The following is an 18947-nucleotide window of genomic DNA, read 5'->3' as shown; positions in this document are numbered from 1 at the left end:
TTTCCTCATCTAAATCTATCAGCATCACTCTCTATTCCCTTCTTCCCCATAAGACTGACTTCCCTCCGTTCTCTTTGACAACCACTCCCTGTATCAGCAGATTTCATAATCTCATTGCTGTGTGGGTCAAGAGATATCTTCTGAAATCCCATTAGGACATTTTGGTGACTATTTTATACTGACAGCTTCTAGTTTAGCTCTTTGCCTCAACTAGGATATCTTCTACACCCACACTATGAAAGGATCTCTATTAAATTATACTTCATTTTTCTCTACAAAAGGAAGGAGACAATATCTCTAAATCCTTTCCTGCTCAAGTGCACACTTCCATTTCTGGCAGCACCCCTGTAAATCTTTGCTGCACCATGTCCAATGCATCAGCACTTTTTTATAGTGCAGCAAACAGAATTACTTTGTGTGGTCAAATTAACATTTGATAAGGGTTTAGCATAACTTCCCAACATTTCAATTTTTTCAGATAGAAATAGAAATGTTTTCTTGGTTTGCAATGCTTTTATGTTGATGTTAGCCTGTGGTATTTGTAGCAATTCATGAACGTGTACTGTAAGACCCCTTTTCTCCCCATCCCATCCAGACTAGTACCATCTAAAAAAAACTTTTTTTTACCCACCAGTCTAAATACTTTACCTAGTATTTATGTTGATCATTAGTCAATTATTTTGCTCATTCTATAAGTTTATTATCATCTTCCCATAATTTGTTACAATTATTCTTAGGAATGAATGCCTATACCCTCCTTCCCCCAAAATGGGTCATCCACACAGTTAGAAATGCTGTTTTTGATTCCAAAGTTTAAATCATTAAAGAAGAAGATTGCTACAAGTGTTGTCACGCTTTTGGCACCAACAAAGAATGCCCGCAACTCACTAACCCTAACAGTATGTCTTTGGAATGTGGGAGGAAACTGGAGCACGCAGAGGAAATCTGCACGGTCATGGGGAGAACGTACAAACTCCTTTATACTGACACCTGCGGGAATTAGGAATTCTACCATGTGCTAATTATTCCCTTTCTATTAAATCTTGATAGTTATACTGCCTCCTGAATCTTCCGACCTTTATTGCTGAAATTGTTGAACATAACCTAGCTATATAATCCTTAATAATTTAATTTCATTATTTCTCTTTGCCTTTCTATGTTTGCCACTTCTTCTCTAAGACATTTGCGATCTTCCTTTGCCATTCTAGGCACTCCCTTGGGGCTGATGGGCTAGTTTTTCTGACAGCCAGCATGGACCTATGGGGCTGAAAGGCCTCCTTCTCAAAGTTCAAAGTAATTTTATTATCAAAATGTAAATGTACCATATACTATCTTGAGATTGTGTTGTAATACAAAAAAAAACTGAGGCACTTTATGGTTATCAGCGAGCTGCCTGCTCTTATGCATTCTTTGAAATCGCCATATGCTCAGCCTATGTCCCTCTGTTTGGCTCACCCCTTTGATCCACCGCTGTATGTTTTAAACAGTGAGTAGTCATACGAATGTGACAAGTGTTATTTTCAGCAATAGCGCTGCAGCACCACAATACACAGCATTCTTTTCCTTGGCTAGTTAATTCATCAAATTGTGTTGCAATTTCATGCAATTCTTAACTGATTTTTCAGTCAGATATTTCAAGTGCTGATTTTTTCTTGATAGGCTCAGAGATTTTATTTCATTATTTACTGTATGTTCAATTGGAGAAGATTTGAAGAGACTTGGTTTTTAGGTATATTCAGATTTATGGTGCTTTAGTTCAAAGTTAAAAGTGAATTTATTATCAAAGTACATACTGTATATGTCACCAAATACAACCCTGGGATTTGTTTTCTTGCAGGCATACACATAAATCCAAGAAGGACAATAGAATCAATGAAAGACAGCACCCAGCAGAACAGGCAAACAACCAGTGTGCAAGGGACAACAAACTTCACAAATACGGAGAGTAATAAATAAGTAAGCAATAGATATCAAGAACATGAGATGAAAAGTCCTTGAAAGTAAGACCCTAAGTTGTGGGAACAGTTCAGTGATGGGGCTGGTTCAAGAGACTGATGGTTGAGGGATAATAACTATTCCTGAACCTAGTGGTGTGAGTCCTGAGGCTCCTGTATCACCTTACTGATGGCAGCAGCGAGAAGAGAGCATGGCCTGGATGGTGGGAGTCCTTGACGATGGATGTTGCTTTCCTGCAACAATGCTCCACATAAAATGTGCCCAGTAATGGGCTGGGCTATATCTATGACTTCTTGTAGAATTTTCCATTCAATGACATTGGTGTTTCCATACCAGGATTCAACCAGTCAACAAACTTTCCACCACACACCTATAGAAGTTTGTCAAAGTTTTAAATGTCATGCCGAATCTTCACAAACTTTTAAGGAAGTTTGCTGTCATGCTTATTTAGTAATTACACTTATGTGCTGGGCCTAGGACAGATCTCTAGCACACAGAAGATCATCAGGACACAGCTTCCAGCCCTGGAGGACACCTACAGCTCTTGCTGCCTAAGGAAAACTACAAGTATCTGTAAGGACAATACACACCCATGCAATCATCTGTTTGAACTTCTTCCATCTGGCAGACGTTATAAGATTTTCTATGCCCGCACTTCCAGACTGAAAAATATCTTTTTCCCCAGAGTTATAATTGCTCTGAACCAATCGATCATTTGTTATATTGCTACTTTTAATACTGGTTTTATGGCTGTCATGCATCTGAGTTGCACTTTTGTACTGCTGGACATTGCTTGTACTGGCTGGTTACTTGATTTTATTTATTGTTTATTTATTTTATTTGTTGTTTTATAGCATTGAGTATGAGAGTTGCAAACTCATTTTTCTGTATTGGTGCATGACAAATTGTACTATGCAATGACAATAAGGATATTTCAATTTCAATCCTTTGAAATTTTATCACTAAGGAATTTAAAGTTGATGACCCTCTCCACCTCTTATCCCCTGATGAGGATTGGATCATGATGAACCTCTGGTTTCCTCCTGCTGAAGTCAATAATCAGCTAGTTGGTCTTGCTGATATTGAGTGAGAGGTGGTCGTTGTGGCACCACTCAGCCAGATTTTCAATCCCCCTCCTATAAGCCGATTCATCACCACCTTTGATTTGGCCAGTGACAGTGGTGTCATCAGCAAACTTAAATATGGCACTGGAGCTGTGCTTAGCCACACAGTTGGAAGTGTAAAGTGAGTAGAGCATGGGGCTTAGCACACAGCCTTGTTTTGTACGTGGGCTGACGGAGATTGTAGAGAGGATATTGCTGCCAATCAGAACAGACTGAGGTCTGCAAGTGAAGAAATCGGGGATCCAATTGCACAAGGAGGTATTGAGGCCAAGGTCTTGAAGCTTATTGATTCGTTTCGAGGGAATAATGATGTTGAACGCTGAGTTGTAGTTGATAAAGAGCTTTAACTTCTTGAGAAATAATCTGAAGTAATTTGATGGTTACAGTGAAGTTACCAATAGATTTCTGAAGACAACAATTATAAGGCACCTGTCCTTCATCTTTTAAATTAGATGTTTAATACTCCTAAGCTAATGTTTAGTTTAGTATACCATGCAGCTCATATGAGTGACATTTTACCTTATAACTACGTACTTTTAAACACTAGAAGGTCTGCAGATACCAGAAATCCAAAGAAACAAACTCAAAATGCTGGCAGAACTCAGCGAGTCAGGCAGCCTCCATGAAAATGAATAAACAATCGACATTTCAGACCAAGACCCTTTTTCAATACTAGAAACAAAGGGGTGGATAGGAACGATAAAGGGAGGGAGGGCAGGGAATCTGATAGGAGAGGACCATAGGATAAAGGGAAGGAAGCGGGATCCAGGAGGAGGTGGTAGGCAGGTGAGAAGAGAAAAGAGGGCAGAGTGGGGAATAGAAGAGGAGGAGATTTTTTTTTACTGGAAGGAGAAATTGATATTCATGCCATCAGGTTGGAGGGTACCCAGATGGAATATAAAGTTTTCCTCTTCACCACGACAGAAGGCCATGCACCGACATGTCAGAATGGAAATGGGAATCAGAATTAAAATTTTGGCCACTGGGAAGTTCTGCTTTTGACGGATAGAGTAGAGGTGCTCAACGAAGCCATCTCCCAATTTACGATGGGTCTCACCAACGTAGAGGAGGCTGCATCAGGAGCACTGGACACAGTAGATGACCCCAGCAGATTTGTAGGTGAAGTGTTGCCTCACCTGGAAGGATTGTTTGGAGCCCCGAATGGAGGAGAGGGAGAAGGTGAATGGGCAGGTGTAGCACTGAGGCCACTTGTCAGGATAAATGTCGGGAGGGAGATTAGTGGGGAGGAGTGAATAGACAAGGGAATCACAGAGGGAGCAATCCCTGTGGAAAGTGAGGGGGAGTGGGAGGGAGGAGGTAAAGGTATGCTTGGTAGTAGGATCCCATTGGAGGTGGTGGAATTTGCGGAGGATGCAGAGGTTCATGGGGTGGTAGATAAAGAGTGACAGAGTGTAGGTGTTCTGGAAATAGAAGAAATGCTGGTGAGGACAGCATCCTGTTGTGTCAAGATGAGTGGCCAGAGGAAGGGAAACCCTGTTCTTTGAAGAAAGAGGACATCTCTGGTGTCCTGGAAAGGAAGGCTGCATCCTGGGTAGAGAAGGAACTGAGAGAAGGAATGAGGCAGGGTGGGAAGAGGAAAAGTCAAGACTGCGGGAACCTGTCGGTTGACAGAAATTGAGAAAAGGGAGCGAAGTGTCAGAAATGGACCAAGTGAATTTAAGGGCAGGGTGGAATTTAGAGGATAAATTGATGAAATTGACAAGCTCTGCATAGGGGCTTGAAGTTGCACCAATGCAGCTGTGAATGTAGCCGGGGGGAGAGCTGGGGAGTGTTACCGAGGAAGGGTTGGAACATGAATTGTTCCACATGGCTAGCAAAGAGGCAGGCACAGCTGGGGCCTACGCAGGTGCCCATGACTACCCCTCAAGTCTGGAGAAAGTGAGGGGAGCCAAAGCAAAAATTGTTGAAGTGAGTTCCAGTTCTGCCCGGATGGAGGAGGGTGGCGGTGGCTTGAGGATGAGAGAGGACTGCTGAAGTTGATATGGTTGATGTCTTGTTAGCAATTCAAGATAAAAAGATCCCGTCAATTCCAACTCTAAGGGTAACCCCATTTTCCCATTTATTTCCTGTAACCTCTCTCATACATGACCTTACTCTCCTTGCGCTCACTCACACCAGGAGTATTCCACTATCCAATAACCTACCATTGAGGTCCATGCTCTTACAGGGAGAATGTGCAAATCCCACACCGACCGCAGAGGGGATCAGGGTTGAAACCGGGTCACCAAAGTTGTGAGGTAACATTGCTAACTACTGCATCACTCACTCATTTCCATAACCCAGAGAAGCAAAATAAAATTAAGCTTTCCTCACATTGCAAATGAAAAAACAAATAGTGGACAGTACAAAACATTCATTCGTTTTGTTTTCTATATCTGTTATATGTATGTGAAAGCAAATGAAGTAATTTACTTTATCCTTTCATCAGAGAAGGTTGTCATTAACGTGGGCTTCTTGACAGTACAGCATATTGCTCATCCCTCTGATGGGATCGAGGGAGCACGATGCAGAACACACCAGTGATCTGAGGAACAGGCTGGGCTTTGCATTCTAAAATGGCTTCTTAACAATTTGGAAGTGGTAACAAGTGGTAAAGTACTAAATAATTTTAATGCTGGTGACCCACCTCACTGGAGACTTGCATGGTCCTCAAAGTGTTTTGTTCCTCCACTACTGGTGACATGTTGCTCTTTCTGAAATGGAGATGAGGTTAAATTAATAATAAAAATACTAAACTGATTCCACAACTTATAGATTCATTTTCAAGGAATATACAACTCATGGTCTCAGTGTTATGCAGCGCATTTATTTATTATTATTTGCACAATTTGTTCTTATTTTGCACATTGGTTGTTTGTTAGTCTTTGCTTTTGCATAATGTTTTTCATAAACTCTATTGTATTTCTTTATTCCTATTAATGTCTGCATGAAAGTAAATCTCAGGGTAACCTATGGTGACATACACATACTTTGATAAGTTTACTTTGAACTAATACAGTTATAAAGGGATAGTGTCACTAATATGTTGTAGAATGCTGCATACAACTGATGAACTTAGATATTAATAGAAAGATATAAAGCCATGCATTTGGAAGCACATCGACTGGGGGAATGTATGTAGGTTGCTTCCTTGAAACACAAATGGAGGACTAATTTTCCCGAGACTACTGGAATGTAGAGGCCTCAAGAGAGATAAGTTCAGGTCCACTGTGAAGTTAAGAGACACAGAGGATAGCCCTGAACTGGAGCTGGTGTTGTACCTGGAGTGGATCTCCTTCAGTTTGGTTGGTAAAGCAAAGCTCTGTTTCTGACTGAACTACATGTACAAGATCCTTGGCCTCTACATTCCAGTAGTCTTGGGACTTCTGCAGGCCTCCCTCCCAGCTCCACAGTTGCAGCTGCACTCCGATGAACCCCAGTTCATGGCTATTCTTCCAATTTCAATGCTGTTACCACTAGAACATCCTATTGCAGCACTTTCAAATCTCAGGGTGTCATCCAAAAGCAACAGGTTGAAAGCTATTGTTGAAAGTGCTCCTCTGTTCAGCCAAGGTGGCATGCAGAGGGTGAGAAACATTGTCCAGAAGGGTCCTTTGTCCTACCACAGCCTCCACTGTGTCCATTTTGACTCCTACAACAAAGCCAGCCTTTCTTCACCGTTAGAACATGTGAAGGAGAGACCTGCATACTCCAAAGGACCTCAGTCTCCTCAGGAAGTAGAAGTGACTCTGGCCCTTCTTGTACACAGCCTCTGTGTTGGTGCTCCTTTCAAGTCTGTCATCCAGGTGCACCCCCAGGTACTTGTAAGTCCTCACCTCATCCACATCCTCATCATCAGTAGTAAAAGGGAGCAGTGCAGATCCATCATCACCTCTTTTATCTTACTGATATTGAGCTGCATATGATTCAGCTTGCACCATTTGACAAAGGCCTCCACCAGGTCCCTGTATTCGTCCTTCCTTTATGCACCCAACTATTGCTGAGTCATCAGAGAATTTATGCAGATGACATGACTCAGTGTTGGATCTAAAGTCCGAGGTATACAGGGTAAAGAGGAAGGGAGCCAATACAGTCCCCTGTGGGGCCCCAGTGCTGCTTATAGCCATGTCTGACACACAGCTCTGAAGCCGCACAAACTACGGTCTGCCAGTCTGGTAGCCCATTATCCAGGATACAATGGAAGTACGAATCTGCAGTGAATGGAGCTTTTCCCCCCAGGAATGAGGGCTGTATGGTATTGAAAAATCAAAAGCATGACCCTGAACGTGCAGCCCTGCTTTTCCAAATGGGAGACGGCTCTGGTCAGCAGGTAGATGAACAGGCTAGGACTTTATCCTCTGAAGCGTAGGTGAATGAGGAGAGATCTTACACAACTAGACAAAATTAGGAGGGATACAGATAGGATAAATAAATGCAGACTCCCCCCCAACCCCCGAGGTTGGGTGAGACTAGAACTAGAGATCATAGGTTAAAGGTAAAAAGTGAAATATTTAAGGGGAACCTGAGGGGAAACTTCTACACTCAGAGGGGTGTGTAAGTATGGAACAAGCTGCCAGCAGAAATGTTGAATGTAGGTTCGATTGCAACTGTTAAGAGAAGTTTGGATAAGAACATGGATGAGAGGGATACAGAGGGTAATGGTCTTGAGCAGGTAGATGAAACTAGGCAGAAAAACTTGCAAGGACTGGATGGGAAAAAGAGACTTTTTCTGTGCTGCCATGTTCTATGACTATGACATGCTTGGAGTTGTTTTAGACATGGAGCATTTTTTCCCATCTCTCTATGGTGATGTACACTGTGTGGGGTGGCATGGTAGCGTATAGCAGTTGTACAATCACTGATCAGGGTTCGATTCCTGCTGCTGTCTGTAATGAACTCGTATATTCTCTCTGCGTCTGCATGGGTTTTCTCCAAATGCTCTGGTTTCCTCCCACATTCCAAAGATGCATGGGTTGGGGTTACCAAGTTACGGGGGGAATGCTACGTTGGCAGTGGGAAGCATGGCAATACTTGCAGGCTGCCCCCTCTCCAGCACAATCCTTGCTGATTTGATTTGACACAAATGAATCAATTCACTGCATGGCTGGATGTACATGTGACAAATAAAGCTAATCTCTGCTGAGAAGAAAGTTCAAGTTCAAAGTAAATTTATTATGAAAGTATACATATGTCACAATATACAACCCTGAGGTTCATTTTCTTGTGGGCATTCATAGTAAATACAATGAAACAACAAAAATAAACAAGCAGAATAATGATATCTAGATTACATAGATCCCCTGAAATGATAACACTGAGGAATTTAAAGTTGCTGACCCTCTCCATCTCTGATCCCCTGATGTGGACTGGCTCATAGACCCCTGATTTCCTCCTCCTGAAGTCAATAATCAGCTCCTTGGTCTTTCTGACGTTGAATGAGAGGTTGTTGTTGTTGTGGCACCACTCAGCCAGATTTTCAGTCTCCTTCCTATATGCTGATTTGTCACTTCCTTTAAGAATGCCAACGACAGTGATGCTGTCAGCAAACTTAAATGTGGGAGGGAGGTAGAAGGAAGGAACTTGTAGACCATTTAGCCTGACTTCAGCGGTTGGGAAAATGCTGGAGTCCAATTTTATGGATGAGGTTTCAGGGTACTTGGACAAAATAAGCCAAAGTCAGCAGAGTTTCCTTAGGGGGAATCTTGCCTGACAAATCTGTTGGAATTATTTGAGGAAATAACAGGTAGGATAGACAAAGGAGATTCAGTGGATGCTGTTTACTTGGATTTTCAGAAGACCTTTGACAAGGTGCCATACATGAGGCTGGTTAATAAGATAAGAGCTCATGGCACTACAGGAAACGTACTAGCATGGATAGAAGATTGGCTGACTGGCAAGAGTGGGAATAAAGAGGGCCTTTTCTGGTTGACCAGTGGTGTTTCCACACAGTGTTCCAAACTCTGCTATGGGTTTATGTTTGTTTTTAAAAATCTGTTCATCCTGACTTTTTAATGAAAGGTCACTGAACTAAAACATTGTTTGCTTCTCTGCAAGCCCAGATTGGGCCACCTACTTACAAACTTACTTTTTTTTTGCAATTATATCTGTTTTCTTGCACCCCTTGGACGATGTTGTTTACAGTTTAAAAGGCTTTAAGTTATTAATTCAGAGTGACATACCAAATTTCCTCAAACTCCTGATAAAAGACAAAGATGTTTATGTGCTTCATCCAGCACTTTCCACCATACAATAGTAGAACAATACTTAACTGAGTCTAGACCAGTTATATTTAGAAATAAACAAGTGAACATGTATAAAACAGATAATTGTGTCGTGATTCTGGTGAAATCTGTGGGAGAGATGTCAGTTGCTATATTTTCTGCTTTTCAACTGCTGTGTGGTACAGTGATCTTCCTGATGTAAAGTGCTTTCAGAAATCCTGGCTCTGTCAAAAGCTTGAAAGTATCTTTTCTTCAGAGCTTATTGGATCGCTACATCTATTTCAATTATTAACTTGTGACAACTTCAAAGTTTAACAAGACAGGAGGTACATTCTTAATTGAACACTGAATAAAATGTGCTCAGTCTGCAGGATTGTTTTAACCTCATTGTTTTTGCAAAGTCTTCTTTGTGAGATCCACACCACAGGCATTAGTTGTCACCAAGCAACAAATAAGCTAATAAATAAAATACTATTACTCTGATGAAACTCATCACCAAACTCTGGACCCTGGGAGCTCATGCCTCCCTCTGCACATGGATCGTGACATTCCAACCAACAGACCACAATCAGTAAGGGTAGACGACTATCACCGTGAGTATTCTAAATACACAACGTTGCATCTTCACCCCCCTTACTCTACTCCCTATACACCCTTGACTATGTGGCTGGATTCTGCTCTAACCTCATCTACAAGTTTGTAGATTATAAAATCTCAGATAACGAAGATTTGGAGTACAGAAAGGAGATAGAGAGTGTAGTGACACGGGTGTCACAACAGCAATTTTCTCTCAATGTCAACAACACAGAAGTGCTGACCATTGACTTCTTGAAAATGGATGGAGCATGTGGGAATGTAAAGCTGCTTAAGAGCTAAATGGAGAATACTCTGTCACCGTCCTTGCTTATGCCTTACAGCAAATTGAAATGCAATAACAAATCAGTCTGGGGGCTTGCTGCAGGAAACCAAGTCTCTGACCTGATCAAAGTTCAAAGAGCTAAGTAAAATTTATTATTGGAGTACATACACGTCACCACATACAACCCCAAGATTCTGTTTCTGTGGGCATGCTTAGTAAATCTATGGAACAGTAACTGTAAACAGGATCTGTTAAATTGTAAACATCAGGAATGTAAACAACTGCAAATGCAGATAATAAATAAATTGCAGTAAATGACTAGTAGGAAGTAATAAGATAAAAGAGTCCTTAAATTAGTGCAATTATCCCCTTTTGTCCAAGAGCCAGATGGTTGAGGGGTAGTAACTGTTCTTGAACCTGGTGGTGCCAGTCCTGAGGCAGTTGTACCTTCTACCTGATGGCAACAGCGATAAAAAAGCATGGCCTGGGTGGTGAGGATCTTTGATGATGGATGCCGCATTTTGGTGGCAGTATTTCATGAAGATGTGCTCGATGGTTGGGAGGGTTTTACCCATGATGCACCGATCTGAATCCACTACCTTTTGTAGGATTTTCCGCTTAAAGGCATTAGTGTTCCCTTACCAGGCCGTGATGCAGCCAGTCAGCGCACTTTCCACCACACATCCATAGACGTTTGCCAAAGCTTTTGATAACATGCTGAATCTCTGCAGACTCCTGAGGAAATAGAGGTCACTGATGTATATTGCTAGTGTAGTCGGGTTTCAAGTCAATGAGTTCGCTGATGGCAGAGGATTTGGTGATGGTTAGAACTCTTGTAATGGGAGAGCAAGTTCTGGGATGTGGCACTAATGCTACTTGGCATTGTAGAGAAAATCTGCAGATGCTGGAAATGAAAATAACACACATAGAATGCTGAAGGAACTCAGGAAATCAGGCAGCATCTATGGGAAAGAGTAAAAAGTCGACATTTTGGCCTGAGATTTTTCATCGGGACTGGAAAAATGAGATAAGAAGTCAGAGTCAGGACACGGAGGCTCATCACTCCATGAAGTGCACCAGTTCAAAGCAGCAGCTCGACATGTCTTCTCAAGGGAGAGTTTCAGGTTGGGTAATTAATGATGGGGTCTCCAGCAAAGCCCATGGCGAATGAATAAATAACCATTAAATCAATGTTTCTTTTAATGCTGTGAGACTAAAAGGGCCAGAAATTTGAAGAAATGTTTGAGCCACCTGCAGTATGTGATATACTGAAACAGTTCTGTGAACAAAATCCTTCCAAGTCCCTGTGACTTGGAATGGGGGATTAGGAATCATCTTGTTCCCCAAATGCTCCATTAATGCCTCATAACAAAAGACATGGTAGCCACGGTTCTCCACCATGGTCAACATTGTGATTCACTGTTACCACAAATGTGAAAATCAATAGCTGTAAGAAAGAAGTAAAGTGAAGAGTTTGCACTTGTTACTGGAATTTAGTAGCTCCGCCACTCAGTGATGATCAATATTTAGAATAGTTAATCACCTGTCAGAATCAGAATTAATATCATATTGTTGTGAAATTTGTTGTTTTGTGGCAGAACATTACAATTAATAATAATTTTTAAAACCTACAAATTGCAATAAGTATATATTAAAAATTATATTAAATAAGTTGTAAAAAAAAGAGAGCAAGAAAAAACTAGTGAGGCAGTATATGCAGGAGTTCATTATTTATTCAGAAATCCAATGGCAGAGGGGATGTTTGTGAAGAAAAAGAATTTCAGGATGTATGTTGTATATGTTTCTCTGACATTGAATGTACCTATTGAACGTATTGAAGAAGCTGTTTCTGAAATGTTAAGTGTGTGTCTTCAGGCTCCTTGGTAGCAAGGAGAAGACTGCATTTCCAGTTGATGGGGGTCCTTAATGATTGATGCCACATTTTTGAGGCATCACTTTTTGTAGGTGTGCTCGATTCTGGGGAGGCTAGTAACCATGATGGAGCTGGCTGAGTTAACAACTTTCTGCAGCTTTTTCCGACCCTGTGCAATGATCCCCCCTCCCATACCAAACACTGATACAATCAGTTACAGTGCTCTCCACTGTACATCTGTAGAAGCTTGTGAGTATTTTTGGTGACACACAAAGTCTCCTCAAATTCCTATGAAGTATAGCTGCTGTCAAGCCTTCTTTGTAATTGCATCAATATGTTGGGCCCAGGGTAGCTCTTCAGAGATGTTGACACCCAGGAACTAGAAACTGCTCACCCTATCCATTGGTGATCTCTCAATGAAGACTGAGGTGTGTTTCCTCGACTTCCCCTTCCTCAAGCCCGCAACCAATTCCTTGGTCTCGGTGACGTCGAGTGCAAGATTGTTGTTACGACACCACTCAAGCAGCTGATCTACCTCACTCCTGCACACCTCCTTGTCACCATCTGAATTTCTGCCAACAATAGTGGTATCAGCGAATTTGTGAGCTGTGCCTAACCACACAGTTGTGGGTGTGGAGGGTAGAGCAGTGAGCTAAGCACCTGATGACTCTTAGAAAGTCTGTAATACATCCAGCAATGTGACAACAGCCTTTCCACCCATATGGTCTTGTCTGAGAAGCCAGCTAGGATATCCTCCCTCAGCACTGAAGTAATGGATTACCTGACCAAAAGTGTAACAGCAATTCTTCTTGTGCAACCCCTTGCTTTGACTTATATTTCCAAACCCTGTGAAAGCAAGGAATTTAAGAAAGAGGTCACTGATTGGCCTTTGATAATCAGGTTCAAATGGGTGGCATGACTGCGTAGTGGTTAGTGTAACACAGGGGTCCCCAACCTTCTTAATGCCATGGCCCAAAACCCTTAAGCAAGGGGTCCATGAACCACAGGCTGGGAACCCCTGGCCTAATGCTATTACAGCACCAGCTGTAAGGTCAGGGTTCAATTCCCCTCTGCCATCTGCAAGGAGTATGTATGATCTCCCCGTGACCACGTGTGTATTCTCCGAGTACTCCTGCTTTTTCCCGTGTTCCAAAGGTGCAAGGTTAGGGTTAGTGATTTGTGGGAATGCAGGCTACCCAGCACAATCCTCAATATAACATATACAAATTGCTGGAGGAACTCAGCCAGACAGGCAGCCTCAATGGAGAAGAATAAACAGTCGACACATAGGGTCAAGACACTTCATTAGGGCTCATAATTTGATTTGACACAAACAACACATTTCATGGTATGTTTCAATGTACAAGTAACAATTAAAGCTCATCTTTAAACTTAATCTTTTTCCTGACTATTCATTTCCCTCAGCAACTTACAAGATTTAAAATTTCTCCAACATGGGGTGCTTAACAATATAATGGATTGGTCAATATGGAAAGTATCACTGAATGTTTCATAAAGAAACAAGTACTGGTCCACTGCAACTCTGCTTGTATTTATCTGTGTACGAACTACCTAGGCTGGTCTATCACTATACAGGAGCAACCAAATCTTACATCTACGCTCCCAACCCCAACTACCTGTCAACAGTGCCAGAGAAGATCTGCCAGCAATATCCAAGGAATGATTGAGCACAATCAAAAAAATTTCCAAGCTTAAACAATTATTTCATTCCTTTTCAATAGGACATCATTCACTGACATGGTCATTTGAATTCCTAACAAGTTCAATTAACACAATGTCAACAGCCAGAGAAATTTTCCCAGGGTGGAAATAGCTATTTCTGGGTATGGGGGGCAGGGCATAATTTAAGGTGGAAATATGTGGGGCAGGATGTCAGAGACAATGTTCCCTCTAATTTGTACAAAGATCTTGTGCTGTGCAACTTTTTGCCCAGTGACTACATGTGCACACTGAATCTTATATATAGATGTATCCTTTTTAGCAGCTAGCAAAACACTGTCAATAAGAACTTTGATTTCCTCTGGGTTTGATTGCTTTCGCTCTCGTTCATCTTCACTCACAAAACATATGTAGCAGGCCTGCAGCAGGTAATGAAGGATTTTCTTGCTGGAGCTTTTGCACACCGTCCATATGTGATTTCTTGTTAAATAATACTTTAAAAAGTCAGGTTTCCAAATATTATCCCACTTGAAAATTCTCCAGCAGTTTTTGCATCACGATGGTGGTGGTGGTGACATCCATTAGTCTCGCAAGACCATGGATCTGCGCCTGGATTTTCTCCAGGGCGCAGGCCTGGGCAAGGTTGTATGGAAGACCGGCAGTTGCGCATGCAGCAAGTCTCCCCTCTCCACGACACCGATGTTGTTCAAGGGAAGGGCAAGGGCCGATGCAGCTTGGCACCAGTGTCGTCACAGGAGTTGCCAGAACGAGGTCGAAGGCAACGTCGGATTGCCTTAGGGACTCCAGCTCCAGATTTGTCCTCAGGGTTTACTCTCGAACTCTTTCCCATGAGTGGGTATGGCTGCAAGACAGCAGCGGTTTGAAAACAGAGATTTCCCTCTCTTAGGTGGATTGTCTTCCCATGCTGACGAGCTCGACCTACCCAAAGCACTGGTTTTAGATTATGAAGACACGCAGTCCTCTTTTATTGTCATTTAGTAATGCATGCATTAAGAAATGATACAATATTTCCTCCAGTGTGATATCACAAAACACAGGGCAGACCAAGACTGAAAAAACTGACAAAACCACATAATTATAACATATAGTTACAACAGTGCAACAATACTATAACTTGATGAAGAAGTCCATGAGCACAGTAAAAAGTTCAAAGTCTCTCAATTGTCCCACATCTCACACAGACGGGAGAAGGAAGAAAAACTCTCCCTGCCATGCCGACCACAATCCGTCTCTGAGTCATCCGAAAACTTCGAACCTCTGAATCAGCTCTCTGACACCGAGTACTGAGCGCCATCTCTGTCCGAACGATTCGACCTCCATCTCGGTCGCCAACAGCAGGCAAAGCCGGGGATTTTGAGGCCTTCCCTCCGGAAGATTTGCGACCGCGCAGTAACGACAGCAGCGAACAAGCGTTTCAGAAATTTCTCCAGATGTTCCTCTGTGCTTTCACGTCCATCTTCATCAAATCAGAATTGTCCACGGCCCCTATTTAATGGATATGATATCATTTTTCACCGGAGGGCTGCGCACACGTCAGGACCCGTCTTCGCCCCTTCTCCTGTCGGTAGAAACAGTTCCGCCAGGCTTAGAGGCGAAGCCACCCAGAAGTTGGACTTGGTTGTCAGAGGCTATTTTAGGCACGTACCGTGAGAAGCACTTTTAGGTAGTGGGAGCTTGTCCCCACTACCACTCCTCGGCTCGACAACCTTGGAACCACGATAGTACATGCAGATAACACCAGATTCTGTATTGTACATAAATATTTCTCGTCGATGCATGTTCTTGACCTCATGAGCTCTCGGCGTAGCAGCTTCTACTGTTTCATTAAGCTTCAGGCCCTTTGCTTCTTTGGAATTCGACATAGTGAGTCAATAATTTCTTCAATAAGAACAGTATAAGTATGCCAGTTCTAAAATCTGCAGACAAACCATCGCAGATTTCACATTGTCAACATCGTCTGCACCAGAAACGTGATTGTGTACGATGGTGAAATATACTTAACATGCCAACAAGGCAGAGGATGACAACCTTTTGTGTGCAGTTTAAATTCCTTTGTGTGTGTGCACACTGTAGAGGCAACATTGGTCGGGAGGTAAGTTCTCTACACAGAGAGGGGTTGTGGTAGAAGCAGATACAATAGGGGCATTTAAGAAACTCTAGGCACATGGGTGATAGGAAAGATGGAGGGCCATGTGGGAGGAAAGGGTTAGATTGATCTTAGACTAAAAAGTTCAGTGCAACATCATGGCTTGAAGGGTCTGTACTATGCTGTAATGTTCTGTTATATTATAAACAGTCAGTGCTACAGATTCAACGACTATTACATGCACAGCAGCAACTCATGATAACCACCACACGCAAAATACTGGAGGAACTCAGCAGGTCAGGCTGCATCTATGGAGAGGAATAAACAATCTCCTGTGTTAATAAAAAACAAAGTGACAAAGTTTGAAGCAAAATGATAGAAGACACTGAATTTACTTACGGCAAAAATCAATATATGAACTTAATAAAAGTTCTTTAAATTGCACTCTCATTCCAGTTTATAACCACAGCACCATAATCTGTCTACACCAGGGCTCCTGCAAAGTGGCAGTTGTTTGCTGTGATCGCAAACAAATTCATTAGTAATGCTGCCCTATTTGGATCATGAATCATGTGCAATTGAGAAAAGAGGATATTCATTACTTCAGGAAATGGTTATGTTGTTGTCACGTGTATTGTGTCTGTACAAGATTTTTGCTAAGATTTTCTCATCAGGAAGGGAGCACAACACTCAGCTCTCAGCAACAAATATGGCACCTTCGACAAATGGCTTAAAGCTATGGAATATTTAAAGGCACTGAGTGAAAATTCAGTGGACCCAAAGCTGAGAGTTGCTGCCAACAATGCAAAGCCACAGAACGTCCAATAGACCAATCATCCCAAAGCTAACCCTGAATCTAAACCTGGGTTCGGCTCATTAGAACAGCAGATAATCCATGTTGGCAGGTTGGCCAGGAGCCAATGGCCAAAGGTCAGAAGTGGTCTCCCTCATTTTGAGTATTATTGCCAGAGGGTAACAAAGCATGTTGATGACCTGCTGACCTTCACATTTCCCATTCTTCATATTCCTGAGACAACTGGACGATGCCACACATAAACAAGAAACCAGAGTGAAAATTTTCAGAGACTGTTGTAGCCTGCAGGAGTTTGCGGAGATATTTGAGTCATGTGGATTGAGGGGGAGGACAGAGATGTGGAGAGAGAGAGATGTGGAGAGAGAGAGAGAGAGAGAGAGAGAGAGAGAGAGATGTGGAGAGAGAGAGAGAGATATGGAGAGAGAGAGAGATATGGAGGGAGAGAGAGAGATGTGGAGAGAGAGAGAGAGGTGAGAGAGAGAGAGAGAGAGAGGTGTGAGAGAGAGAGAGAGAGAGAGAGAGAGGTGAGTGAGATTTTCAGTTTAATATAAAAATACAGAGACTACTGTTGACAATAAAGACAATTGCCATTCTATCCGATTATGGTTTATATACACCTTAACATCATTTAACCACCATAACCCTTGATAACTAATTTTAAAAATTGTTAACTTCATCTTTCCAGATTCTTATTTAAAACAAAGGAGAATATTCAAGATTTTGTGTTCATGTCAGTTTCCGGGGGTAATTAACCATATCCCTGGAAATTGTGGTGGCACAGTACCACAGTGGTTAACACAATGCTTTTCAGTACAGGCAATTCCTGCCACTGCCTGTATGAAGTTTATATGCTCTTCCCTTGATCACGTGGGTTTCCTGTGGGTATCCTGGTTTCCTCCCATAGTCCAAAGACATACTGTTTGGTAGATTAATTGGTCATTGTAAGTCGTCCCGTGATTAGTCTAGGATTAACTCTGGTTTCAGAGCCTTCGGAGCAAGGAGGCTGCAGGTGAACGGCTAAGGATTTCTGGAGCGAAGGCAGTTTTATTACACGGGGTAAAAGAGAGGCAAGACGGCACAGGCACATGACGTCAGCCAGTAGAGCGGGAAAAGTTTAAAAAGAAGACCGCCATATCCAGTGGGCAGTGCTCGGAGCGGGCGGCGGGGTGAGAGGTAGCAGAGTGGTAGGGCTTTGGCTCAAAGGGCTTAGGCGGTAACGAGGCGAGGTAGGTCGGCCTGTGTTAATTGCGGAAAGGAAGTAGTATGTGTGTGAGGCCGGTTTTCTGTGCTCGTTGTCAGATATGGGAAGTCCTGGAGTCTCCCAGCCGCCCGGACAGCCACACTGTATCTGCACCCGGTGTGTCGAGCTGCAGCTTCTAAGGGACTGCATTAGGGAACTGGAGGTGATAGAAAGGAGTTATAGGCAGGTGGTCACACCGGGCCCATGGGAGACAGACAAGTGGGTCACAATCAGGAGGGGGAAGGGGAAGGGTCAGATAATAGAGAGTACCCCTGTGGCTGTACCCCTTGACAGTAAGTCAGTAAGTACTCCTGTTTGAGTACTGTTGGGGGGGCGGGGGACAGCCTACCTGGGGGAAGCAATGGTGGCTGTGCCTCTGACACAGAGTCTGGCCCTGTGGCTCAGAAGGGTAGGGAAAGGAAGAGGAAGGCAGCAGTGACAGGGGACTCTATACTTAGGAGGTCAGACAGGCAATTCTGTGGATGCAGAAAAGAAGTACGGATTGTAGTTTGCCTCCCAGGTGCCAAGAATCGGGATGTTTCAGATCGTGTCCAAGATGTCCTGCAGTGGGAGGGAGAACAGCCAGAGGTCGTGGTACATATTGGTACCAATGACAGGTAGGAAAAAGAAGGAGGTACTGAAAAAAGACTACAGAGATTTAGAAAGGAAGTTGAGAAGCAGGACCGCAAAGGTAGTAATCTCGGGATTACTGCCTGTGCCACGCGACAGTGAGTATAGGAATAGAATGAAGTGGAGGATAAATGCGTGGCTGAGGGATTGGAGCAGGGGGCAGGGATTCAGACTTCTGGATCATTGGGACCTCTTTTGGGCCAGGTGTGACCTGTACAAAAAGGACGGGTTGCACTTGAATCCCAGGGGGACCAATATCGTGGTGGGGAGGTTTGCTAAGGCTACTGGGGAGAGTTTAAACTAGAATTGTTGTGGGGTGGGAACCGAACTGAAGAGACTGGGGAAGAGGCGGTTGGCTCACATATAGAGAAAGTTTATAGACAGTGTGAGAGGGAGGATAGGCAGGTGATAGAGAAGGGAAGCACTCAGACCGGTGGTTTGAG

At 42.9% G+C, this 18947-nt stretch overlaps 1 protein-coding gene across 4 annotated transcripts in view; it reads right to left on the bottom strand.

The window, feature by feature from the left end:
* The window catches only part of fam13c (family with sequence similarity 13 member C), an 87549-nt gene that overhangs the window by 38496 nt on the left and 30106 nt on the right, over nucleotides 1-18947 (bottom strand). For 3 of the 4 annotated variants that reach the window (XM_072239217.1, XM_072239216.1, XM_072239214.1), the window contains one exon: nucleotides 5728-5794. In XM_072239217.1, the coding sequence (XP_072095318.1) occupies nucleotides 5728-5784 (57 nt within the window). In that variant the 5' untranslated portion in view covers nucleotides 5785-5794. Of the gene's footprint in view, nucleotides 1-5727; nucleotides 5795-16219; nucleotides 16250-18947 lie in introns of those variants that run through there. The other variant, XM_072239218.1, reaches the window with a different exon arrangement.

Source organism: Mobula birostris, chromosome 21, assembly GCF_030028105.1.
Source record: "Mobula birostris isolate sMobBir1 chromosome 21, sMobBir1.hap1, whole genome shotgun sequence".
Classification (NCBI taxonomy): Eukaryota; Metazoa; Chordata; class Chondrichthyes; order Myliobatiformes; family Myliobatidae; genus Mobula; species Mobula birostris.
The sequence above is the reverse complement of the archived record's forward strand: the minus strand, read 5'-3'. Positions and strand labels throughout refer to the sequence as shown.